This window comes from Equus quagga, unplaced genomic scaffold (assembly GCF_021613505.1).
Source record: "Equus quagga isolate Etosha38 unplaced genomic scaffold, UCLA_HA_Equagga_1.0 72809_RagTag, whole genome shotgun sequence".
NCBI classification, from domain to species: Eukaryota; Metazoa; Chordata; class Mammalia; order Perissodactyla; family Equidae; genus Equus; species Equus quagga.
In genome coordinates this window covers 13,234-40,274 of record NW_025802556.1, presented here as the reverse complement: position 1 = coordinate 40,274, position 27,041 = coordinate 13,234, and the positions used below count along the sequence as shown (strand labels likewise).

Here is a 27,041-nt window from a genome sequence, read left to right as displayed (position 1 = left end):
CTGACTAGAATGACGTGACCAAGACAACGAGGCAAAAAACTCAGCACATTGTCTTGCTTCCTTTCAGATGCTTCTGTGTTACATCCAGTCCTTGGCCTAATGTACGTCCAGTGTGTTTTCTGTTTAGAAAATCATCCTGTATTTATACAATGAGTTGCTTTTTAGAAAATTGCATGTTCTTCACTTGATACAAATGCACAGCTTGAATCATTTTACTGACTCTGGTCTTTGGTTTAAAACAGGCTTGCTTGAGATTTCAGGAGAGGGCATGATGTCGCCTTCCACTTTAACCCGCGCTTCAGTGAGAACAATAGGAGAGTCATTGTTTGCATTACAAAGCTGGATAATATCTGGGAAAAGGAAGAAAGACAGGCAGTTTTCCCATTTGAAAGTGGTAAACCAAAGTAAGTTATTGCTACTATGAGATATTGAAAATGTCTGTTGCTCATGGGACTCGCTCAAAACCACAATGCACTTGAAATGAATTTTTATCAGCTCTCCTGAGACACCTAACTAGGACATCTCCTCCCCATCCCAGGGGACCAGGCACTGCAGGCTGGAACAGGGCCAGGAGTGGCTGTCGTGCTTGCGGCCACCACTCTGAGTTTAAGCTCTTCTGGAAATGAGAAAAATATCATCCTTAATTTAAAAAAGGCAGAAAGTCTTTACGGTGCAGTTGGACTGAAACTTGCTTCCTTAAATCAACATAGTTGGCACGGCAGTCAAAACTAAAATCTTTTTTTTAATTCTAAAATGAATACATGCCTGTTTTATGAAAAAAATTATACATTTTCAAAGTGGCTAAAAAGTCCTCCATCCTTCATCCCTTCCACCCTCCTCACAAAAGTTGCAAGTTGGTGAATATCTTTCCAGTATTGTCTACGACACACAGCACACTTTCTGTTTTTAAGTGCTGCTTCAAGAAATATTTCCTAGGCCCTCCCTGTTGGGCCGTGGTTGGCTGTAGAGTGGACAAAAAAACAGCTCGACTGTAAGCTCCTCGAGGGCAGGGAGCGGAGGGACCCTATTCTACATCCGGTGGACGTCTTTTCCTCCTGAACATTGTTACCCAATGGTATGTCATTGTTTATATATGTGATAATTCAACCAGTGCTCTATTGATGAAAATTCGGAATATGGAAAATTCCAAACAAATAAAACCTGGGAAGGTTAATTTATTTATTTTACTGAAATACTGTAATAACTATCCTTATGAATCTTTGCTCCCTAGAAGAACAATTTTATTCAAAGAATAGACATGTTTAAAATGTAGAGAAGACATTGCCAAAGTGCTCCTTCTGAAGGATGTGAGGATTAACGCATCCACGAGCTCCTGGAAGAGTGTGTTTTCCCTGCTCTTGCCCAAACTGGTTATTACAGAGCTTCATGACATTTGCCACTCTATTAAGGATGTCCTACTTTTGTGTTTATTTTTTACTTTTATGTGTTTTAGACCATAAAAAAACTTGTTTTAATGTAAACTTTATGTTTTTATTAATGTTTTCCTTTATGGCTTCAACTATATATTTTTTCTAACAATTTTATCATTTTGTTTTGTGTAAATCTTTAAATAATCTAGAGTTTATTTTTGCTGTAAAGTTACTCTTTCTGCACTTTAGTCAGTTCCACAAATGATCTTAAAGATGGAACATTGGGCATCCTGAGCTCAGGCAGACTGGTTTTGAAATTAGTGGGCATTTCTAACAGTTCTGTGTATGTGCCATTTCAGATACAAGTGCTGGTTGAAGCTCACCACTTCAAGGTTGCAGTCAGAGATGCTCACTTATTGCAGTACAATCATCGGAAGAGAAATCTCAGAGAAGTCAGCAAACTGTGAATTTCTGGTGACATAAATGTCACCAGTGCTTTGCATACTATGATATAATCTTAAAGGGGCAGATGCTTTTTAAAAAAGTGAAATTGAATGTAAACTTTGCACATTTAAAGGGTTTATGTACACTATGAGTGAAAAGTTTTACCTCTATTCATCAATGTCCTACTTGTAAATCATCCATTTAATAAATACTGTAAGAGTTACCTGTCTTCATATGTCATTTAATCATATGTGCATTGATTTTCAATAATGCACAATGGAAAAAGAAATATGTAGCAATATTAATACTGTGTTGGAGTCTCCCAAAGCTTTCTATACTTCCTAAAATATTTTTTAAGACAAGAAATAGAAGTAAATACTATCCCAAAATTAACCTCTCTCTTCCTGGGTTTCATAAAAACCAGGAGATGCCACAAGGAAATCATTCTCCCATTTTCTTACTTCAGGAAATAAAATATATTCAGGAGATGAGAAAAGCAGAAAGAGTTTACCCATAGATGACCCTTGACCCATAGGCAATTACTGTTAGCATTCTATTTCTTTTGAATCCTTTTAAATCCTATTTTGTCTCTAAACTATACTTCACTGCTTTCAAATCAGTATTGGAGACCGACATGAGACTATCTCCCCATAGGTTTTCTTGGTTTTTATGAAATCTCTAAATTTGTAGAGGGGAAAAAAATCATTTCTTAATTAAACGTATATCAGATTCAAAAGTTTTAATAGTTCCCATTGTCAACATTCTTAACTATGCCTTTCTGCCCTTCCTTTCTCCCAGCAAGCCCAAAGAATAATAAAATTTCAAAACTAGGTTGTGGTCACACGACTTCATTTTATAGAAAACCAAAATATTATTGTATCTATTATTGTCTCTACAATACCATCTTCTCAAGTACTTTAAATTGCTCATTGTCACAGGCTGGTTTCCCCGGGAAGCAAAGAGATCAGAATGCAAGTGGTTTATGAGGGAGCGCTCTTGTGATCAACTGCTATAGGGACAAGAAGGTACAGGATTGGGCAGAGGAGGACATGGGGCATGGATGCCTCAGCCCACCCTGCAGGGGAGCTGAAGCTGGGACGATCCTTTAGAGTAGTCAAGAGGGGGACAGGTCCTTATAGCTGAACTCTAGTCAACAAGTACCGGCCACCTGGGAAACAGGGCGGAAACGTGGGTGAAGGGTCTGTCTTCACCTGAGGCCGTTCTCACATGGGATGATAACTGACTGCGGGCTGTCTGCGCTTCCGATGACTAGAGGAGTTCATTCCTCAGTCCTTCAGAGGGATTGGGCGGCGCATCACAGCACAGTGTAAAAAGTACATAAATCCCTTAACCTAACATCTGGTCTGGACCGCCCTTCTCCTATGGTTAAATGGAAGAACATAAGCTTTGGAGAAAAGAGGGAACTATGTTTACACAAAATAACTCCTCTGAGCCTCGGTTCCTTTGTCTATAAAATGGGCAGTATAGTACATCTTTTGTAGGGTTACTGTGGTTGCTAAATATTGTTTGCAAAGGGGTCGTCATGTAGTAGGTCTTCAATAAATGGAAATGCCCTTTCTTTTTGATTTTGGAAAGGCTCTTGTTCTACTCAAGCAGTTTCCTTCCATTTGGTCTTTAAAGAGTTTTCTCATGCCTCATGATTCTAGAGTCCAATAGCCCAGGAACACTCTTTCTAGTTGTAGGAGACACTGATGGCTGCCTTCCCATTTATTCCCCGTTTCCTATCCCCTACTGACTCCTGTTGATCTGCAGATGGGCAAGTGGCATCAGTTGGCCCAACCAAAGGGAAAGGCAAAGCTCTGCTGACCACCCACAGCCATCTTATGACCCCGAAAGGACCCCGCCTTGGAGAAGCCGACACCGAGGGTGACCAAATGAACTACGAACCGAATGTGGACCTTGATGCCATCACTGAGCTGTTGATACTTAAGTGCCTCGAATCATCCTGATGACTTACTGTTAAGCCAGTTTGAGTTCATTTTACTGCTACTTAACAGCCAAAAGCTTTCTGAACGATTCAGTAGTAGATCTTATTAAACCTACCACAGAGAAAAACCTTGCTTACAGACTCTGTCTTACTCTCATCTACTTTATCCTCGAGGGCAAATATTATCTTATGTTGCATATTGTTACTTTGTACTCACCTCTTTTACATGTTCCTGGCTCTGCACCCTTAGTAAACCCTAACTTCTATATATATTTCTTTGTTCTGCACGTCTTGCTTGAATTATTCATTGACAAACTTAATGATTAAAAGCTACCTTAATCTCGGGTAACACTAGGCATTCTGGGAACATTCCTCACACAGCCTCCCAACTGCTCACATGGACTTGATAATAAACACCGTCTCCCCCACAAGCCGAACACACTTTCCTTTGACAACAGAAGTGGATGCGTTTTCTTTTCTTGTTTGCAAACCCCTAATCTTGAGGGGTTATCCATCAAGTTCCTGCTTGTTTGGTCAACACCTCCAACCCTCAGCCCATTTGCTGACACAGACAACTGGACCCAGGTCTGATCACAAGCTTCAGCTGCTCCGAGTCTTCTTGGTGCTCCGTTATTCTGACGGTCCTGCCTTCTACAATCTCATAGGTGAGTCTTATAAAAGAACATTTCAAACCCATCGTGACTGATATAATTCTCTTCAGAGGAAGAAGGCATTTCCTTCAAAGGTTGTCAGTTATGTCAAAGGAAAAAGGAAAAAGGCAAAACTTTAATGGGCACCTCTAATAATTTGACCATTTGAAACAGCAGCATGTAAACTGAGTTCAGAATCCAGATAGCTCATCTAAAGAAATGCAGTACACCTGGAAAATGCAGCCTGCAAAGCTGCTCAACACCAGCAAATTTAAGAGTTCAAACTAAGAATAGCGTATGAAAGGATGTAAATATTCCTGTCAAAGTTTAACATATTTTGATTAAACTGAAGAATGTTCATAAGCTGTGAATATACTTAGCTTAAAGTTTTGTTTTTTTTTTTTAAAGATTGTCAACAGTTGTTATCTCAGTTGCCAATGTTTTTTTCTTCTTTCGCTATTTCTCCCCAAATCCCCCTGTTACATAGTTGTATATTTTTGGTTGTGGTCCTTCTAGTTGTGGCACATGGGACACCACCTCAGCGTGGCTTGATGAGCGGTGCCATGTCCAAATGAGTGAAACCCTGGGCCACCGCAGAGTAGTGCACGAACTTAACCCCTTGGCCATGGGGCCGGCCCTAAGCTTAAAACATTTTAAACAAGAGAGGCTAGGCACAGTGCATTTTTTATTCTGCATAAAGTAAAAAATATCCCCACTTCCCCTGAAAAACAGTGTCATATCTAAAACACATGATAGTAAATATTAACAATTAAGACATTACATAACACTATATACATGAACATGAATCCATATTCTTTAACTTTTCAGTATTCGAAGAATACACTGCAGCATGGAGATTATGACAAATGTTTTGCTTTTTCTAATTCATAGTTCTTCTGGTTGATTTACATTAGGAGGCGTTCGAGGTGAAAAGGCAATTAAGCCCCCACCAAAGGAAGCGTGCCTGGTGTGGTCCTGTCACTTCTCCACCTGCGTGAAGGGATCACTGCACCCCGGGCGTGGCTAGAGAACAAAGTCAGAGAAGTCACTAAAGTAACATTCAAGTTTCACCAACTTAGTCTGCAACATTGCAAGTTAATAGTAGATTAATTAATAACATAACATTTTTGTACCTAATAAATTATTAACATAATGATTATGCTACTTTCTAGCAGATATAATGTCAAAACTATAGCTTTTTTCATTGAAAGGGTGACTAACATGTAAATAGACTCAGCAGCACATGCAGAATGAATAAAACTGAGGCCACATCTTCAGCCACTTATGTAGAGTCCACAAATCCTAACCCATAGAGCCGCACTTAATATGCCTTTTACTAGTCGGATCCTGTGGGATCCTTTCCTCTGTTCCCCCTCAAGCCCCAGTTCAGGCTTAAATGATGCCATGGAGCAAGTCATAATTTGGGTGTGAAATGGACAGGGGGGACCAACAAAAAATATATCAAAAAATCAAAATTCTAATATATACAGAAGTAGAAAAGAATTCATAAGGAGAGTAAATTATAAGGTACTAAGATTTATCAGCAAGATAATGTATAGATAACTGTGAAGTACTTGTAATCATATTACTAATATATGAAAAACAGAATATTGTGATTCATTAGCTTCCAGATTTACTTATAAGATCATATATTATCAGAACCTACCATTCTGAGTTCAGATCTAGGAACAAGATGAAGTCAAGTTTCTATAAATGGGCCTTATGCCGAAATGCCTGACCCTCTGGTGTCAGCCTGCGATTAAAGGCAGCTGGAACCAAGAAGGACCAGAGTGTGGGTCACAGTAACACACTTCTTTCTGCCCCAGAGACACCAGGCCACCCAGAAGCCTGAACACCAAGAAGGCATCTTTGAGAGCCAATGAAAGCCAAGATAACAGAGGTCCTGAAGGAACTGGTGGTTTCAGGAAGCCAAGCATTGGCCAGGCTTCATGAGGTTAACAACAGCTGCTGCTGTTTGATCCCACACTTGCCATAATGAATTGTTTACATTCTGAAATCAAAGATCAACAAACCAAGGCCATTCCCTGAGCCATTTTAGCAATTGCCCTGGAAAATTTCAAGGTAAGGCTTTACACCAGAGTTTCAGCCGGGCTACAAATTAAAATGACCTGGCACAGGTCTACCCCAGATCGCTGAACTACAACCACGTGGAGGGGCAGAAAACCAGGGCAGCAAACACTCAGTGGGCAAGACAGCACTGCTGCATCGTGCCCGTGCCAGCGGCCCTGAACACGAGGCAGACACTCTGCCTGAGAGGGGCAGAGGGTGGACCAGGGAAATGGAGCCCTGAAGTTACAACATGCTTTAGGAACATAACACATTCACATCCCTCTCCTCATAAGAGATTAAACGTGTGCAGCTGTGCCTGGACATGAGGCAACACGGGAGAGACGAGAGCGTCCACGGGAAGGCTGCCCAGAGGGCTGATGCTGGAGCTGGAGTTAGAGGCAAGAGGTCACCAAAAGTAAAGGCTGGGGGCTTCCAAATAAAATAGAACATAATTAGAGTAATCTAAGCAAATTAGAACGAAAACAGCCAATGACACCTGAAGCTAGGCTAGACATCGTGTCCCCAAGCGCATGCTTCAGATGGGTGGAAACCTTGCCTTACACTTTCCTGCATCACTTAGAAACACCTGCATAACCCGGGCCACATGTTAGATATTCATGTACTCAACCGACTTGTCACAGCACATTTGACACATAAGTCACATAAGGAAATACACCTTCAGAGCTTAATACTAAAACAAACTATATTTTAAAGTATGTAAACATGAAATTTTGTTCCCATTTTGATAAAAATGAATAACAAATGGATTTCAGAGTAAAAAAATAAGATGTAAATTTTAAACTGCATTTCAATTAAAAACTGAGTAATATTCATTTTATAAAACAAGTCTAGAATATAAAAGAACTTTTCAGATTAAGTTGGAAAACTTACTGAATCAAGAAGATGGCATTCAGTCATGAGATTTTTATTATCAAATACTGCTGAAAAAAAAGAATTTTTAACTTTTTAAATATTCTCACAGTCAAGGGTTATTAGAAATGGACAAAGCTTTGAAAGATATGACAAGTTCCATATATCAAATGCTAAGACAAAAATATAGGTCATCTTATGCTATAACAGTTTTTCAAAATTCTCATCCTTTATTTCAGCATAAAAAGGGGCTTCTCCAAGCAAATCTCATGCTTGTAACATTAAAGGTGCCCAAAAGAATCTCAATGAAGAACCCAGCTGGGGAACATGAAATGTCCGGCCAAGGTGATGTTTATTTTGCGTTAGGCACCAGCCAGAAGAGCACCACAGAGCAGCAGAAGAGAGGAGGCAGAACTATCACACGCTATATTATAACAGAAACGCAAGAGCCCTTTCCTAATGCATGACAATCACAACAAAGTAGGTAGGAGTAGGCATTAGGGAAGAAAAATTGGTCATTTGGAAGAAAGGTTTGACGATGTGTGTTGAAAAGGAGGAGAACTAATAAAACTTCAGGGAATTTCTCTAATTCTGAGTCTTCACAAACAATGAAGGATCCCAAATAGTTTGGTCTAATGTAAAATGCTACTTATATCCAACATGGATTAGTATCTGCTGTTGATTTTTTTTTTTTTTTGGTGAGGAAGATGGCCGCTGAGCCAACATCTGTGGCAATCTTCCTCCATTTTGTATATGGGATACCACTGCAGCATGGCTTGATGAACAGTGTGTAGGTCTGTGCCCAGGTTTCAAACCTGCAAACCCTGGGCCACCGAAGCGTAGTGCACAAGCCCAGCCACTATGCCACCAGGAAGGCCCAGCCCCTGTTGTCGATTTTTAATAGGTCTACCACAACCAGGGTCTACCTCAGCTGATTTCCTTGGAATATTTTGAAATTAGCACATTTACTGTTTCAAAAGTTCTGGGCAAAAGTTTTGATACAAATGAAAATAAAACCAAACCCAACTTCCATAAGCATCATTTTTTAAGCACAGCCAGAGAAGTGTGATGGTTTGGTGCCTAAGCTTCCTTTGCATCTGAAATTCTCATCCAGCCTGGCACCAACCTGAAGGAAATCACCTCACTCCTCATCATCTCCCTTCCCTCTTGGGACCTGTGACCTTTCTCCCAGGACCGTGGGGTTAGGGGCTAATAACAGAAGTGAAGTCATTTAGCAAACACAGAAAAGCAACTTCAGGAGATTTGTCACTTCAAGTAATCTAATCCCATCCATCAAATGAAATCTGCAAGTGTTTGGGGGTGAGGATGTGGTCTATTTTCCAGAAATCACAGACAGCTTACATCACTTCCTGTGAAAATTTTTTCACCTGCTGTACAAGCTCCCATCCAACCCAAATACTTTTCTTAAGCAGTCTCAGCAGAAAAACTAACCTGAGAACGATTTAACGGGACTTTCGATTCTAAAAGATCCAGCGTCAAACATTATATGATCAACTTCCTTCGGCACCGCAGAGCCCACGGCCTCAGCACGCTCTCCCGGCTGCATCCTCTCTCTCACTGCCTTCTTCACAGCAGCGAGGCGACCCCCATCTGCGATCCCAGCACCATCCTGTTTTGGTTCACTCGCTATACCTGAAACAAATTTGTCCTACAAAGAGAAATTATGACATTTACTAAAGCAACTCGTTACCATCTTATAATAAAAATAAAGCATACCTGAAATATTTCACACATCCGTCTTATACTTATCAAGTTCCTAGTATGTGCTAAACGTGCTGGGGGTCAAAGGTAAAGGACAAAGTTCCTGCCCTCAAGGAGTTAGTCTAGGCTGTTGTCATTTAATGTAAACAAAGACAAGACCCCTCAACATGTCTAAAAACTGATGGAAACTAGAGAACGAGGCTAACTGATGGGAGGAGAGGTCAATGAATAAGAGGTCTGAGGGAATGGTTTCAAAGTACAGATAAAAGATTAGTTTGATCTTACTTGTTCAGTAATCTTAACAGTGGCCTATAAAGTAAAGTAGGAGAGGACCAGGAGGAGGAAGAAGCCAGGAAGAAATGGCGGCAGCGCCTGCTGCGTCCCCCGGGGAGGCTGAGCCGGAGATGGAGCCCGTCCCCGCAGCGAGGCCGGCACGGATCCCCTCCCGGTCACGGCCACTGAAGCCTCGGTGCCTGACGGCGAGGCCGACGGCCAGCAGTCCTCTCCTCAGGCCGAGCCGCCGCCGCCGCCGGGGGAGCTCGCCCGCAGCCCGGAGGCGGCGGGGCCGGGGCTGGAGGCCGAGGAGAAGCTGCCCGCCCGCCGGGTGCTGGAGCCGCGGCAGCCGCGCTCAGGAAGGCCCGACCCTCGCCTTCCCCTGCCCGCCGCCCGAGAGCCCCCGGCCCCCGAGGAGCGCCCGGAGCCGCCGCGGCCCCAGCCCGCAGCCCCGCGCTCGTGCCGCCGGCGGGCGGGACTCCGAGCTGTCGCAACTCATCCCCGCTCGGAGGTGCGGGTCACGCTGCACCCCGTCATTGAGGACGAGCTCGTCGTGTCGTTCCGCCTCGGGGAGAAGCTCTTCCCGGGGGTCCTCATGGATCTGTCCAAAAGATAGGAAGTGCAGAGACTCCCTTTCACGGCTCTCCATTCTGTTTCCTGCAACAGCACACACTCCGATGGTTTGGGCCCCGTGGGACCCTTGTGACAGTATTTCCCAAAAGGGAATAGAAGGATAAACCTGAAGCTATGCAGCTTCAAAGTAACACATTCCAAGAAGGGACAGAAGTCCAGCGTGAAGCGAGTGGTGCTGTTCCTGGGGATCCCCCTCCTGTCCCGCCTCCCCAGCCGAGCTTGGCTGAAACCCTGTGGACTTCCAAACCACCTCCTCTCTTCCACGAAGGAGCACCTTATCCTCCCCCTTTGTTTATCAGGGACACATATAACCAATCGATACCTCAGCCACCTCCGCGGAAAATTAAGCGACCCAAACGAAAGATGTACAGGGAAGAACCTACTTCAATAATGAATGCTATTAAACTACGGCCCCGGCAAGTCCTGTGTGACAAATGTAAAAACAGTGTTGTTGCTGAAAGAAAGGAAATTAGAAAAGGCAGTAGTGCAAGTGACTCTTCTAAATACGAAGATAAAAAACGGAGAAATGAAAGCGTAACTACTGTGAACAAAACACTGAAAACTGACCATAAAGTGGATGGGAAAAACCAAAATGAAAGCCAGAAAAGAAACGCTGTGGTTCAGGTTTCAAATATTGCTCACAGCAGAGGCAGAGTAGTCAAAGCTTCTGCTCAGGCCAACACATCAGAAGCTCAGTTAAGTACCAAAAAAGTGCTCCAGAGTAAGAACATGGATCATGCAAAAGCTCGAGAAGTGTTGAAAATTGCCAAAGAAAAGGCACAAAAGAAGCAAAGTGAAACCTCTACGTCCAAAAATGCACATTCAAAAGTCCCTTTCACACGCCGCTATCAGAATCCTAGCTCAGGTTCCCTTCCACCCCGGGTTCGTCTAAAGCCACAAAGGTACAGGAATGAAGAAAATGACTCCTCTCTGAAGACAGGACTTGAGAAAATGCGGAGTGGCAAGATGGCACCCAAGCCCCAGGCTCGCTGCACCTCTACCCGCTCAGCAGGTGAGGCCCCTTCAGAAAATCAGAGCCCCTCAGACGGCCCTGAAGAGGCCAGCTGTGCGGTTCAGGACACAAACGAAGTGCTTGTGCCTGGTGAGTAGGAGGAACCACAGACACTGGGCAAAGAGGGCAGCAAAAGCAATATCTCTGTTTACATGACCCTAAATCAAAAGAAATCTGACTCTTCCAGTGTGTCAGTGTGTAGCATTGATAGCACGGATGAGCTGAAATCCTCCAACTCTGAGTGTAGTTCTTCTGAAAGCTTTGATTTTCCTCCAGGCAGTATGCACGCACCTTCCACCTCCTTCACTTCCTCCTCTTCAAAGGAAGAGAAAAAGCTCAGTAATTCCTTGAAAATGAAAGTCTTTTCCAAAAACGTCTCTAAATGTGTCACACCAGATGGCAGGATCATATGTGTAGGGGACATTGTTTGGGCCAAGATATATGGCTTCCTTTGGTGGCCAGCCCGTATTCTTACTATAACTGTGAGCTGGAAAGATAACGGCCTTTTAGTTCGACAGGAGGCCCGTATTTCATGGTTTGGGTCTCCAACAACATCTTTCCTTGCTCTTTCGCAACTCTCCCCCTTTTGAGAAAACTTCCAGTCATGCTTTAATAAGAAGAGAAAGAGCCTGTATCGCAAGGCTATCACAGAGGCAGCTAAGGCTGCCAAGCAGCTGACCCCTGAAGTGCGGGCTCTGTTGACACCGTTTGAAACGTGAACATGGACAGGAAGGTAGGCAAGAACCATTGGAAGGCGCCACAGATCTCCTAATTTAGTTAGGAGTAACTTCTATGAAATAGCCTGGCCAAATTGGAGAGAGAAATTGCACTCAGCTGGCTGCTTTTTTTATACTTACCTTATAGCCATTTTTAGACTGAGAAGCTTAAACTGAAGAAGCAATCAAATTTTGTCTTAAGGAAGTGAGATTTTAGCAGTATTTTTGAGTTTTGACGTCTAAAACCATCCCAAGGCAGAGGAGCCATAGCCTCAACTGAAAATGAATTTTTGCAGGGACTGTTAATTGCCATTTGTACCTAGTACTGTGTGTATGTGTGTATATATATATATACAGACACGTACATATATATATATATAATATAGCCTGTCACTATGTGACACAGGTTGCATATTCGGGATTGCAGTAAGGGCTGGTGAGCTGGGGGGAATAGTGTGGATATTTAATGACTACTTGCTTTTTAATTAACGAACACTTAGCCTTTCTATGTGCATAATGGTGCAAGAATGGCGCATAGGTGTCTGAAAAACTGAGATGCTTGCTATTCAGTTGCAGACTGGGTACCTAGCCCAGTATTTGAGATCGAGACTGTCACAGCTGGCTAGGTTTGAATCATCACTCTCTCTCTTTCGTCCAATGGTTATTTAACAAAAACTTTCAAACTTCTGGGTTGGGAGTTTAGATAGCTTTGTCTTTGGATATGTAAATAGTCGATTGCTGAATTTGGTCAGATTTCCTGACTGGCTGTTTCTAAATTCCTAGGATACGTCCTAGTAAATTACACTTTATGAATTAATTGTCATATGTGTAATTGTTGCATTTTGGATGTACCTAATTTGATAATTTTTAAAAAATATTTTCATTTAAGGTATCTGTTTGCAGGTCAGAAAATGAGAAAATGTAATTGTGTAATGCTCTGAAATGTAAAAAAACAAGCTGTAAATAAAATCAACTAAATCCAAAAATAAAATAAAATAAAATAAAGTAGGAGAGAAACACTGGGGGTAAGGGGCAGAATTACAAGGCTCTGATATAATGCTATCTTGACACAGCCATTGTCTGCGTCGCTGGTGGTGTTATGTTCCCAGGACTAAGCACCGGATAAAAAATGCCCACAGGAGGTCCAAATGTCCCAGCATCCTTCCTGCTTAATAGACTTGAAATTCATTCAATCAATCTCGTCACTGTCCTCAGGGCCTTTGTCATTAGTAAGACATTACCAATGTCTTACTAAGACATTACTTCATTAGTAAAATAAGGAGACTTCATTAGTAAAACAATCCTACAATAATCCTTTAAGACTCTAACATCTTAAACTCCTAAGACAGAATTCAAAACAGAGTTTTTATTTAGATTACACAGCATAATAAAGTACCAGATTAGAAACCTGATTTTACAACCAGAGGCGTTTTTCTAAAATCTAAAAGAAAAAGTGACAGGGCTCCAAGGTGGCTTGAGAAGTAGCAATCTGAACCAAAAGCTTGGAGTTAAAATATTTTAGGAAAAAAATTACTACAAATAGATAAGAATGGAATCTATCATGTCAACAAAGCCAATTTTACAGAGAAAATAGGAACTTTTCCATGATAAAATTTGGGAAGAAGAGAGAGAGTCTAAGAGTCATTGTTCCTCTTTTCGCCTTAAAAAGTTCCTTCATTTTGAAATACATCACGCACAAGAGTATAGAAAGCAGAGATGGCATAGCCTGTGGGTTAAGAACATGGGTTCTGGAGTGAGAAACCCAGCTCCACCCTGGGCACGTGCTCGAGTCTTCCTGGCCTCAGATTCCCCACCCGAGGATAACGGCACCCACCTCACAGGACTGTTGTGAGGATTAACTGAGTCAATGTGTGTGAGGGCCTGGGAAGCATAGTTGGCACATACTAAGCATTATATAAATTATTTACTACTGTTATTATTACTACAAAACAATGGTTGGGTACAGTCTAAAGATTAAAACACACTGGTACATACCACTGCTTAGCAACTCAGAAGCTCTCAGGGGGACCAAATCCAATCTCAGCCCCCACATCCCCACCCAAGAAATGAACATCCTGAATTTTGTGTTGACCTTTCCTCACTCTTTGAAGACAATCAGGACATTGTAAGTAATAGATGACACATTTTGTGAAATGATGAAAAACCTGAAGCTAAATGTTTCTAAAGCTTAAATTCATTAAAGTAAAAGAGTCTATATTAGAAATCCACAAATTTACCTGAAACACATCTTTGCTCGTACTGCAGGCTTTCTCCCATCCACACTCCTCAAGTTTGGTGAGACTGTTGAATTTGTGGCGCAGATCCTGTATCTGTTAATAAAGCACAAGTTTATCAGATTAATGCTAACCATATTAAATTCACAAACTAATGAACAAAAGTTTCCAAAAAATTGACGACTGGGACTGGTGACATAAATTTAGACTGTCGTTTTCAATTTAGTATTGAAATCACTTCTTATGGTAAAATTCCTCATTGTTATTTTATGTTATAAACCTCAAAAATCTACATAAAGGATGTCATATGTGAATAACTCTCCTAAATTATTTTGATGACTAAAATGGTAGGAGAGATATCCTAAATTATACAGTGTGAACACAATCTCTCTCCCTTTTGTTGTTCTTGTTGTTTTTTTTTTTAGTTTATTTATCCCTTCTCCTACTGAGGAGCATATTTGTTGCTTCCAAGTCTTGGCAATTATGAACAAAGCCGCTATAAACTTTTGTGTGCACATGTTTGTGTGGACACAGGTTTTCAGCTCATTTGGGTAAACACCAAGGAGCGTGACTGCAGCATCATATGGTAAGACTCTGTTTAGTTTTGTAAGAAACTGCCAAACTGTCTTCCAAAGTGGCTGCTCCATTTTGCACCCCCACCAGCGATGAATGAGCGCTCCTGTTGCTCCACATCCTCACCAGCATCCGGTGCTGTCAGCGGTTTGGATCTTTGCCATTCTAATAAGTGTGTACTGGTGTCTCATCGTACTTTTAACTGGCAATTCTCTAAGGGCATATGATGTTGAGCATCTTATCTTTTCATACACTTACTTGCCATTCATCTGTCTTCTTTGATCAAGTGTCTGTTCAGGTCTTTTGCCCATTTTTTTTTAAAGATTTTATTTTTTTCCTTTTTCTCCCCAAAGTCCCCTGGTACATAGTTGCATATTCTTCGTTGTGGGTCCTTCTAGTAGGGGTGTGTGGGATGCTGCCTCAGCATGGTTTGATGAGCAGTGCCGTGTCCACGCCCAGGACTCGAACCAACGAAACACTGGGATGCCTGCAGTGGAGTGCGCAAACTTAACCACTTGGCCACTGGGCCAGCCCCCTTTTGCCCATTTTTTTAATCAGGTTGTTTGTTTCATCATTGTTGAGTTTTAAGAGTTCTTTGTATATTTTAGAAAACAGTCCTTTATCAGATAGGTCTTTTGCAAAATTTTCCCCCAGTCTGTAGCTTGCCTTCTCTTTCTCTTGATGCAATCTCATTTTATTTTTATTTCTTTGGTGAGGAAGATCGGCTCTGACCTAACATGTGTTACCAATCCTCTTCTTTTTTGCTTGAGGAAGCCTAGCCCTGAGCTAACATCTGTCCCAATCTTCCTCTATTTTGTATGTGGGTCACCGCCACAGCATGGCTTGATGAATGGTGTAGGTCCATACCTGGGATCGGAACCCACAAACCCTGGGCCAATGAAGTGGAGTGTGCCAAATTGAACCACTATACCACTAGGCTGACCCTGACACAATCTCATTTTAAAGGATTCAAATAATATACATACTAGGAGGATGGGAATATATGATCCCCATCCTTCTGGTATTTCCAATCTCCTCCAAGTGGTAACCACTGTCAACAGTTGGGTAAATATGCTTTGAGTCTCCGTACTATGCATTTATACAAATAAGTACTCTCAATCTCCCTCTCTCTAAAAAATTAAATGTCAAAAAGACTCAGGATTACACTTATGACTAATTGATTTTTAACAAAAGTGCCAATGCAATTCAATGAGGAAAGGATAGTTTTTTTCAACAAACAGTACTGGGAAAAGTGGATATCTGCAAGAAAAAACATGAATTTGGCCTCTTTCCTACACCATACACAAAAATGAACTCCAGAGCCAGCCCTGGTCAAAGTTTGGTATGCTCTGCTTTGGCAGCCCAGGTTCGGTTCCCAGGTGTGGAACCACACCACTTGCCTAGTAGTAGCCATGCTGTGGTGGCAGCTCACACAGAAGAACTAGTAGGTCTTACAACTAGAATATACAATTATGTACCGGGGCTTTGGGGAGGAGAAAAAAGAGAGGAAGACTGGCAACAGATTTGCTCAGGGCAAACCTTTCCTAGCAAAATTAATTGATCACAACTTAATTTTTAAAAAAAATGAATTCCAAATGGGCACAGACCTAAGTGAAAGAGATAAAACTTTCAGAAGAAAATATAAGATAAAATCTTTGTGACCTATGGTTAGGCAAAAAGAGTTCTTGGAAATAACGCCAAAATCACAACATTAAAAAAAATTGATAAACTGAACTTCATCAAAATTAAAAACATCTGCATTTCAAAAGATACCACTAAGAAAACTAAAGAACAAGCCACACACTGGGAGGAAATATTTGCAAATATTTCTGATAAAGGACTTGTATCCAGAATATACAAAGAACACTTACAACTCAATAATAAAAAGACAAACCCAATTAAAAATGGGCAAAAAGATTTGAATAGATATTTCACCGAAGAAGACATATGAATGTCTAATAAGCACATGAAAAGATGATGATCATCATTACTCATTAGGGAAACACGAATCAAATCTACAATAAGACAGTTCAAACCCCACAGGATGGCTCTACTGAGAGAGACAGGAGCAAGCACTGGTGAGGATATGGAGCAACAGGAGCTCTCACACGCCCCTGTTGGGCACATGAAAGGGTGTTATCACTTTGGAAAGCAGTTTGGCAGTTTCTTAAAAAGTTAAACACAAATCTACCACATGATCCAGCCATATCTTCCCAAGCGAAAGAAAACATGACCATATGAAGATTTGTAAGTGAATATTCATAGATTATTCGTAATTGTGAAATAGTGGAAACAGCCTATATGTCCGTCAACTGGAGAATAAAGAGTGATGTCTCCATGAACTGCTACTCAGCCATGAAAGGAACAAAGTACAGGCATGCCCTGCAACACGGAGGAACCGCAGAGACACCACGCCGAGGGAAAGAAGCCACATCCAAAAGACCACATATTGGGTGATTCTACTGAGAATGAAACGTTCGGAAAAGGCAAATCTACAGAGACAGTAAGGAGACTCGTGGTTGCTTGGGACTGGGAGTGGCAATGGGAACTGACTGAAAACAGGCAAGAGGCATCTTTCTGTGGTGATGAAAATGTTCTAAGTTTGGATTGCAGCGATGGTTGCACAACTCTGTAAATTTACTAAACATCATTGACTTTTACACTTAGAATGGGCAAATTTTATAATACGTAGATTATTTATTCTCAGTACAGCTCCAAAATAAATAAAAGCCCCAGGAGCCAATTTGAAGAGGCTCCCACTGGCCAAAGCTGGGAACTGAGCATCACTAAAAAAAGGAGTCTTTTTTGACCAACTGCGAGGGGAATAAGATCTTCTGCTAAGGGAAAGATGAGATTTTTAAAAGCTAGAGAACAAAACAGGACCTTGGTTGCAAGTCAGCCAGCTGATAAGACGACCTCACCCCAAATATCCTGGGGCTTCCAGAATCAAACTCTTACCTTAAAGCAAAACAAAAAAACATCGACTACAAAACTTTGTCATACAAATACTGAGCATTGACTGTCTGCTTCTGTTCCCACTAAAACGTAGCCATATTCATTCTCATATATGTTGCTACATAGTAAACAGCATTCTGCTCACCTTGTATTTTACAAGAATTCAACCTCAAACAACTCACTGTACATCAGCATCTAAGGCCTTCACTCAGGACACAAATGATTTTTTCTAAAAAGCTTCTCCAAATAAGATTAAGGAAATATCAGAAAATTGGTTCCATATTTATTTAGGTAATTTTCATTCAGAAAATATTTTGCATAATTAAACAATACTAGATATAGATGTCACTCAAAAAGTCATAAAAAATCTAACAATAAAATAGGCAGACGTTTAACTCCCAGGAATGATGGCTAGCATTCTAATTGCTTACACCTTATAAGTCATCTACCATTTTAGCACAGAGATACTAGTGAACGTATGTTGAGAAATGAAAAGTCTTGCTATTTTGATTAACAAAACTATAAAGTTCGGCAACACTAGATTTTTGTTTCAGATAAATGTAGACATATTAAAATAAGCAATGCAGAGCCAGCCTGGTGGCCAAGTGGTTGGGTCCATGCACTCACCTTCAGCGGCCCAGGGTTCGCTGGTTCAGATCCTGGGCCCGGACCTACACACCGCTCATCAGGCCATGCTGTGCTGGCATCCCACGTAGAAGAACTAGAATGACCTGCAACTAGGATATACAGCTATATATCAGGGCTCTGGGGAGAGGGAAAAAAAAAAAAGAGGAAGATTGACAACAGATGTTAGCTCAGGGCCGATCTTCCTAAATAAATAAATAAATAAAATAAAATAAACAAAGCTAAGACAAAAAACATAAATGTTCCCTCCCCTTTATTTGGAATATATGCTTCAAGCTTCCTTTCCCACTCAAGGCAGTCGGTCAGTATTAATTCCTCTCTTTCATATCGGAGAATCTTTCTAAAATTATGACATATGTTTCAGTTTTACAAATGTTTCTCAAACTAATATCTAAGTATTAGCAATATGACACTTGTACAATAGTAATTTTCCAGAGCTGATGCTTATTTTATGAACTGTGATATATTAAAATCCATAAATACAAGTTGATATCCTATATATGTCCATCTTTCTACACCTAAAACTTATGTGGATGGTTAATGCCAAGAGCCACTCTCCAAGCTAATATTTCTAGTTCTTTCTGTTCTTATTTATCACAGATGAAACAGAAAGAACCAGACATGCCTGAGTTCTGTCTTTGGTTCTGGTATTGCCCATGGAACTAAGACCAACCCAACTCCCCAGAGTAAGTTGAAGCTAAACCCTGTAAGTCTGGAATTACAGTGTCAGGGCCTCACAGATTCTAATCAGTAGGTTTTGCTTGTCCAAGCGCAGTAGTTCTCAACACGGGTCAATTTTGCCCCCCAGGGGACATCTGGCAGTGTCTAGAGCACCTTTGTCACAAACCAGAGGAGTGCTACTGGTCTGGGATGTTACACAACATCCTGCGATGCAGAGGACGGCCCCACAACAACAATTATCCAATCTGAGTGTCAGTAGTGCCAGGCGAGAAACCCCGGCCCAAGATAAATTGAATCTGTCTCTTTATAAAAAGCATCTTAGCAGGAGAAACTGAGGATGGTTTTTTTCTTAGAAGAAAAATTTAGCTGTTTATATCTAATGAGAACTTAATTAATGAGAGAGGAGACTTGGCTTAGATCCGACATTATTTAGTTGGGTAAATTGCTTATTATCTCAATGTCTCAGTCCAACAACACAGTGGACTAGCTCATCTTTAAAATCCCTTACAATTGTAAAACCTTATGTTCTACAAACAACTTAAGTGGCTCTGAAATATACTCATTCAGGATAGAACAAATGAGTATTAAAACTATAGGAAGGTAATATTTCTCCTCTATTTGATTGTCAAAGACCAAAAAAGTGGTTAGGACTGCATTGGGAAATGTGTGAGAATTTTCTTGCTACATGCACTAAAGGACATAGTATGTCATCACTTCCTGTGTGATGCGGAGCGTTGGGGCCTTTCTCCAGATGCAGTCCTCTGATCTGTGTCCAAGGCATTTAGGTGACATGGCATTTAGGTTCCCAAACAGGAACTCTAATTTTCAGTCTTCATAGTTGGAGAAACATAATCCTATTTCATGATTTAGTGGGCCAAGGAGCCTCCAATCATCTCCCTCTATCCTTCTTTTACAAAATAAACATTAACTTAGTTTCTTTGTTTGAGAAAAAGAAAAGGTATGATAAAATAGGAACTCCCATATTTTGCTGAGGGAATGTAAATTGAGGTCTTTATATATTTGCACAGGAGAGGATTGAAAAGCATCCAAGCTTGTTCTTTGCAGGCTTGACAGTAATACTACCAGACTGAACTCAATGGAAACAACCAGAATAGGGGCCTACTAAGTAAATCGTGGTGTATCCATACAATTGGATACTATGCAGCCATTAAAACACACAAAAAAACAGCATGAGAAAGTTCTTAAGGTACTAAAATGGAATATCTCCTCCATTTAACATTAAATGAAAAGAGAATAGTATACTACTGTTTACATTTAAAAAATGTTTATCTACATATGCATTATGTATCTCTGGAAAAATTCACAAGAAATGAGTAACACTTGCCTCTGTGGAAGGTTCGAACTGTAGGGTTGGGAGCACAGTTGGAAAAAGGGTTTCTCACTTGTACCTCTTTCTCTCTTTTAAGTTAGGAACCACAAGAATGTACTAGCCATGGAAAAAAATTTAATTTAAAAGATAAATAAAAATCACTCAATGTCAGTTTCCTCCTAATTCATCTACGTATTATATTAAGGTTAAAATAGTTTAATTTTGGTTTTAAATGTCTAGACATTAATACAAAATGCTTACACTGGGAACAAATGCACAGACCTGAAATGCAGCACATGTCGCTGCTGAGATGTCTGATCCTCATCTATTTCAAGTGTTGGGACTTCTTTTATTGGAAAGCAACGTAAATTTTCAGTAGTAGTTTCATTTTTATTTAAGACACGATCTATAGATTAAAGAAAACATTACATATACATTTCAAAGCAGCAACTCCTATGACATCCCCCACAAGACAAATTCCTTAAATCCTTCAATTTTTTCAACATTGAAATTGAAATTTTTAAATAAATTTAAAATTTAAATAAAATTTTATTTCTGCTTCAATGATTTCATTCATCAGATCTCCTTTTTCAGTGTCGCTCAATGTTCTTCATCTCTTCAAATTTACATTTCGGTCCCCCTCTCAGTCTGTAGTCCTCATTCCAGCTCTGTCTCCAGATAGCCCTCCCCATGCTTTTCCATTTCTTCTGACCCTGAGATCACACCCTGAGCTACATGGTGAGACATATGGTGAAAAGGGCTCAAAATGATCTCTGATAAATCATAACCCAGAGAAACAAGTAAAAAATTCACGAAAATACCATACCTGTGCTCTCAACTGTCAGAGAACTCAAAGGACGTCGTAATTCATCGGAATCTTAATGTACTGAAGTTTTACTTTTGCGTGCCAACATTTCTTTTGTTACTTCTGGAGCCTCATCACTAAACAAGAGCAAAAATACACTTCATGAAACATGAACCCCATATATCTCATTGAAGGATTTCAAAATTATGTTGTTTTATAAAAACATGGGATAAAATAGAAATATGTTTGTTTTTTAAAACGTGTCTAATCTGGAGGGGAAAACCGTAAACACCTCCAGTGGGAAGGCCCGTCTCTGCTCCCTGCGATGAGATCCACAGATGCGAAGACCTCTCAACTGGACATACACACTTAGGAGTCTCAGATGCCGCAGAGCAGTTCTCAGTCAATCTGCCGCCAGCCGGCCTTTGGAAAGCAACCCTGCCATTTCTTTTAAAGATTCAAACTGATTTTTTCTCCCCACTTTACAGGTTAATCATTTTGTCTTTTGAGATAGCTTTTATAAAGTAATACTCAGTAAAAAAAAGACAAACAAAAAAATCCAAACCATGTCTGAACTACAGTATAGCAATTTCTTCTTTCTAAAAATTTATTTCTAAGTGTTACAATTAAGTCACTTCTTAAAAGCAAAAAAAAATCAAATTGAATCATGAAAATAATAATGCACAGAAAATATCAAACCTGTCAAATACATTATTGTAGCCTTCTGAAAAATTTTTTGGAAAGGTCAAATTTTCATGATTTATAATGAACATAGTTTACTAACTAAATAACTTAAAAAGCACAGGCCAAATCTAAGAAAGGCATTCGTCATGCATCTCAGCAAGGAATTCATTAATAACATCTCATTCTTACACTTCTGTTTTTAAAGAGATGCAGCTGTAACTGGCTGTCAAAGTAGCGGTACTTGTTGGAGTCCTAGGTGTTACGTCACAGCTCTTCAGACCATCTGGCAGCCGAAACAGAAAATCTACTGGTGCGAAGGATGGCCTCCCTTTCATTTTTGCAGGATTTGTCTTACGTAACGTTTCCACTTTTGATAAGACTCCATCTGGATCCCTTCCGTTTGTCACACTGATTTGTGATTCCAAAGTATTTACTTCACTATCAACTTTAAAAGAAACGACCTGGATGTGAATAAACAGAACAGAGTGAGAGTCTCTCTTCTGGGGATATATTCCCCCAATGTTTTAGGCCCGAAAATGTGAAAGTTAAGAGATATGTCCCATGTACATAATTTAAGAAACAAAAACAAATACAATTAAATGTTTACATGGAGTCAGAAGACCAGCTACAAAAACCATTGCTATGGTCCAGAAAGAGGGAGAACCAATCCATATTAAAAAAAAACTATATAATAGGTTTTAGGTATTACCAAAAATTAAAATATGTGAAAACTAAGGTGGAAAAATTCACTCACCTAACAAATACATATCTTTTTACTTAAATTATGTTGATAATTACAAAGGTTTGAGAATCAGAAATGCAATGTTTATTGGATTACTACTATTGTCAAGGACAAAATCCTTTTTTTAATAACTTTGGATTATTATAAATAACTTTATCATATGAGCAAAACCATTTTTCAATGTGACACAGTAAGATTAACCATATAAAATGTGAAGCGTATTTTCTTTTTCAAGTCAATTTGTTATTTGGTATTTTTTTACTGCAATATAATTGGCATACAACATTACATTAGTTTCAGGTATACAACATAATGATTCAATATTTGTATATTGTGCAGTGATCACCCCAGTAAGTTTAGTTAACATCCATCACCATGCACAGTTACGAATTTTGTTTTCTTGTAATGAGAACTTTTAAGATCTACTCTTAGCAACTTTCAAATATACAACATTATTAACTGTAGTCACCATGCAGTACATTACATTCTCTACTTACTTATTTTATAACTGGGAGTTTGTACCTTTCGACCACCTTTGCCAATTTAACCCACCCATTTCAACAGAATTTTTAGAGGTTTCTACATTTCTGAGTTTTAATGAGATATGAATTGAAAGCAGAGTATTTCTACTCGGACGAGAGTTTAAGGGTAACACTGTCCCTGAGGCCTGTGTGGCTGCAAAGGTAGACACTAGCGATAATCCTTAAGGAGAAAACCAACCTTGAGGGAGGAGCTGTGAGGTCCAGCTGCTCGCCTGTGAAGATCACCCTGTACTGCCTTCCTTGGAGGATCTATGTCTGATTTTTGGTAAGAATCTAGCCAGGTTTCTTACGCTTTGGCATAACCTTGTTTTTTTTTTTTTTTTTAAGGCTAAGGAATTGTAGCATGGATTATAAATTAAGGGACTAGGTCCTTGAAATGGTGGCTCTTTTTGAAGACTCTACCAGGCACTACGCTAGATGCTGTCAGAAACGTCAGGTGATTTAATTCTTGAAACTACTCTATGTAGATATTACATGTTACAGCTGGGAGAACAAACTCATAACTTCCCCAAGATTATATAGCCAATTGGAAGTGAGACAATAGGCAAACTCAGGCCTAGCTGAATCCAGAGTCAACGCATTTCACCCACTGCACCCGTCTCCTAGCCGATGCTCACATAAAGGTTTCCGTCAGCTGTGTTTTTATTTTCTCTCTTCTGTTAACCAAACTACACATTCTCTACCTATAAGGTTTTGAAGATGAGACACCTCATAAACCCTAACAGTAAACCCTCTTGATGCTTCCTTGTGCTTCAAGAGGTTTTCACACACGTGGAGGTTACCCTCTTGAAGCAGTTCTGTAAGCTTAATTTCAGCTTCATGAAAATCGCAATGAGATTTTCCAAATGTCTAGAAATAAACAGATACTTACACTCTACCTTGCCTGGTTCTTCTTCGATCTTTTCGGCACGCCTTCCTTGATTGGGTACTTTTCTTTCTGTTTCATTATCTAAAATAAAAATGACATAACAGATCCATTTTGACTAGATAGAAAATTCTGCGTTAAAAGTACTAGGTAAGGAGCCGGTCCGGTGGCATAGCAGCTGAGTTCATACACTCCACTTCAGTGGCCCAGGGTTTGCTGGTTCAGATCCTGGGCATGGACCTATGCACTGCTTATCAAGCCATGCTGTGGCAGGTGTCCCACATATAAACTAGAGGAAGATGGGCACAGATGTTAGCTCAAGGCCAATCTTCCTCAAAAAAATAAAAAAGTACTAGGTAATTTGGGAAAGACAAAAAGGCAACAATACGAATCTATGCCTTATAGGATTTTATGATTAAAAGTCATTTTAAAATATCCTATTTAAAAACGATAAAAACAGATATAACTTCCTGCCAAGTATAGGATATCTGTTTTCAAAACAAAAGGTGCTAATGTATTTTACCTTTTGCCTCTGACTATCAAATGCATATTTATTATAGAAAATCAGGAAAAGAAAAGCACAAAAACAATGCAAAAAAAAAAATCACCCCAGAGGGGCAGGCCCCGCTGCGCAGCAGGTAAGTACACACTGCTGCTTTGGCAGCCCAGGCGTTCAGATCCTGGTGCGGACCTACCCACTGCTTGTCAAAACCATGCTGTGGCGGGTGTCCCACATATAAAGCAGAGGAAGATGGGCACGGATGTTAGCTCTGAGCCACTCTTCCTCAGCAAAAAGCAGGAGGATTAGCGGCAGATGTTAGCTCAGGGCTAATCTTCCTCAAAAAATAAATAAAAATCACTCAAGATGACATTATTTAGAAATCATCACTGCTGACACTTCAGGGTATGCTTTTCCAGTTTTTTTCCTATGTTCACATATTCACATACATATTTTAGAATTGTGATCATACTGTTCAGAATTTGACCTGTTTTCTTTGCCCACTTAATATATCCTGAACCATGTCATGAAGTGTCTTTCACAGGATCGTTCTTAAACGGTACACTGTATTCCACCAAACAAATGGGCTGTAATTTACTGGGGCCATTAATCTTCACTTTGTGGCGCTGCCCACCGATGCACATACTCCACCGCTTGAGCGCCCACTGTGTGCTAACTGGATGGTGGGGCACTGAACCTGTCTTCGGGACCTGGAATCTCCCGTTTCCTGCTCGCCAACTCAGAGAAGTACACGATGACTTTAAAAACTGAACACGAAAAACCTCAGGGACCAGAGCATTCTACTTCAGCCACTGATGAAGGAACAGTTCTCACCACGTGCCGCTCGCGTGGCCGGCGCGGCGGAGGCTGCTCCCGCGGAGGCTGCACTGGCGGCGCCTGCCCCCGAGGTCTGCTTCGCTCTTTGAGTCATCGACCGAGTGGTTCTCACGCACGTGGGCATTGCAGACTGCCCTGCTGCGGGAACCATGAAATTAAATGCTTTCGGCAATTACTAAAGCATTGTTGCGGCAACATCAGAGCTTATAATAATTGCTAACACCCCTACCTTTTTTCTCGTTGGACACTTTCTTTTCAGAAGTTTGTCTTTGACCAGATCATGTTGCTTGAACATCACTCCTATTAATGATCTATTTAAAAGATTAGGTGGTACGTGATTTAATTGCTTAATGAATCAAATTACCACATTTTCAATCGGTATTTTGACCCCTCATCTGAAATCTGACTATTGTAAAGGACCCAGCAAAAAATCCACCACCCCAAATAAGATGAGATGAAAAAAGTTTTCCATTATATAGATTTCCTTACAAGCTTTTTGTAGAATCCTAGAATTTTGAAAATGCTAATAGCCTAAGCTATTCAAAATAGCTGACTATAATCTTCTGAGAGTCCTTAAACATACCAGCATGTTTTCGCTTCAAAACTTTTGAATTTTGTCTGGAAAAATCTTCTCCTGGATAGAAAACTCTTCCCACAGTGCACTCTCCAACTTCCTTGGAGACTTCATTCAAAATGCCACTGTCTCAGCGAGGCCCCATCAGAAGCTCACCCTGTACCAGCTTCAATACTCCCCATCTGCCTTCTCTTTTTTTTTTATTTCCCGCATAATACTAATGACCATCACATACTATATATTTTTCTTTTCATTGCCTAGCTCAGATGTAAGCTCCATGAAAACAGGGAAGGTTGCTTTATTCATTACTATATCCTAGAGACTAGAGGAACATGGTAGTGACTCAATTTATTGAATACATGAAACAGAGCCTTCTCACCTGATAAAGAGACATGCTATTTACCTCCTTGCCCACTTCACTTTATTTTAGTAATCGTCCTATTAACTTTGTTCATAATGGTGTTCTGAAGACCCATAAGTTTATCCCCCACCCTACGTGCTTTATATCCCTATCTGCATTTTATAATGACATGGATGCATAATAGAGCCCAGTAAACAAACAGAGTGACACACAGAGTTGGTATAGATCTCATAAGGGATGTTTGGCAATGAATATTTCAAGTGAGTACTTCCTTAGCATCTAGCCAAAACTGCTCTATGTCACCATACCAATAACAGGGAGTTTGGTACTGTTAACTCTAGTAAAATAATCACTCTGATTGAAGCTGAGAATAGATTTAAAATGAATTTACTTACTCTGAGAAAAAGAGCACGATTCATCATTTTAGTAACAATTATCTCCTATCAACTACACCCTAGTCAGCTCCATTTGGGCTTTGGCCTTTGACCTGGCAATCCATACAAGATGGAACAGCATTAAAACAATCAAAAGAAGATAAAGTTAAAAAAAGGAACTGCCATAATTTACTTCCATGTCTCATTACAAAATAAAGTTTCCATTTTAAAGTTAAATTTTACCCATAGCCATCTAACCCTTATTCATTTATGGCAAAAAGATACTTGCCAAAAAGATACTTGCTAACTTAAATTACTCTCTTTTCTGGTTCTGGTTTGATTTAAATTATGCTTAAAAGCCTCAGAACGTACTCATATTTCTCAGTGAGCACAAAGGAGAAATTTCATACTATATTTTCCAGGTATTAGAATCCTTGTTAATATGATGAACTGGAAATATTTGGAAGGGGTCGATGAAGAGACTAGAGTATTAAGATCTCTTCTCTCCTGTTTATGAAAAGATACTGCACAGCTTACTTTCTTAGCTTTGACAGTTTGCCTTCAAATCCAATGATTATGCACTTGTCCTCTGTCCATAAGAAAATGGAGACCTGATCAGAAAGCAAGGAAGA

General features: G+C 40.2%; 1 protein-coding gene, 1 long non-coding RNA gene and 1 pseudogene across 2 annotated transcripts; 2 read left to right on the top strand and 1 right to left on the bottom strand.

The window, feature by feature from the left end:
- The first annotated feature begins 54 nt into the window (after positions 1–54).
- On the top strand, positions 55–2,037 carry LOC124234196 (uncharacterized). Its single transcript, XR_006887243.1, has 2 exons — positions 55–404; positions 1,730–2,037. It is a non-coding gene; the product is annotated as an uncharacterized LOC124234196 (long non-coding RNA).
- Positions 2,038–5,119: 3,082 nt separating this feature from the next.
- On the bottom strand, positions 5,120–25,194 carry LOC124234195 (disks large-associated protein 5-like). The gene is made up of 8 exons (XM_046651442.1): positions 25,098–25,194; positions 23,778–23,848; positions 21,805–22,076; positions 21,014–21,068; positions 13,946–14,038; positions 8,805–9,021; positions 7,374–7,423; positions 5,120–5,435 (listed from the first exon to the last, which is right to left on the bottom strand). The coding sequence occupies exons 1-8, from the start codon at positions 25,192–25,194 to the stop codon at positions 5,391–5,393; spliced, it is 900 nt and encodes a 299-aa protein (XP_046507398.1). The 3' UTR covers positions 5,120–5,390.
- LOC124234194 (PWWP domain-containing protein 2A-like) lies at positions 9,014–11,102 on the top strand (annotated as a pseudogene).
- Positions 25,195–27,041: the final 1,847 nt, after the last annotated feature.

What these genes read in the sequence shown, in the direction of transcription:
- LOC124234195 (XM_046651442.1), bottom strand. Translation starts at nt 25,194, where the DNA reads ATGACTCAAAGAGCGAAGCAGACCTCGGGGGCAGGCGCCGCCAGTGCA. An exon ending in GGCCACGCGAGCGGCACGTG is followed by an intron (nt 23,849 to 25,097) that starts GTGAGAACTGTT and finishes TTTTTATTTTAG; the next exon opens with ATAATGAAACAGAAAGAAAA. An exon ending in TCCCGTTAAATCGTTCTCAG is followed by an intron (nt 7,424 to 8,804) that starts GTTAGTTTTTCT and finishes CTTTTTTTTCAG; the next exon opens with CAGTATTTGATAATAAAAAT.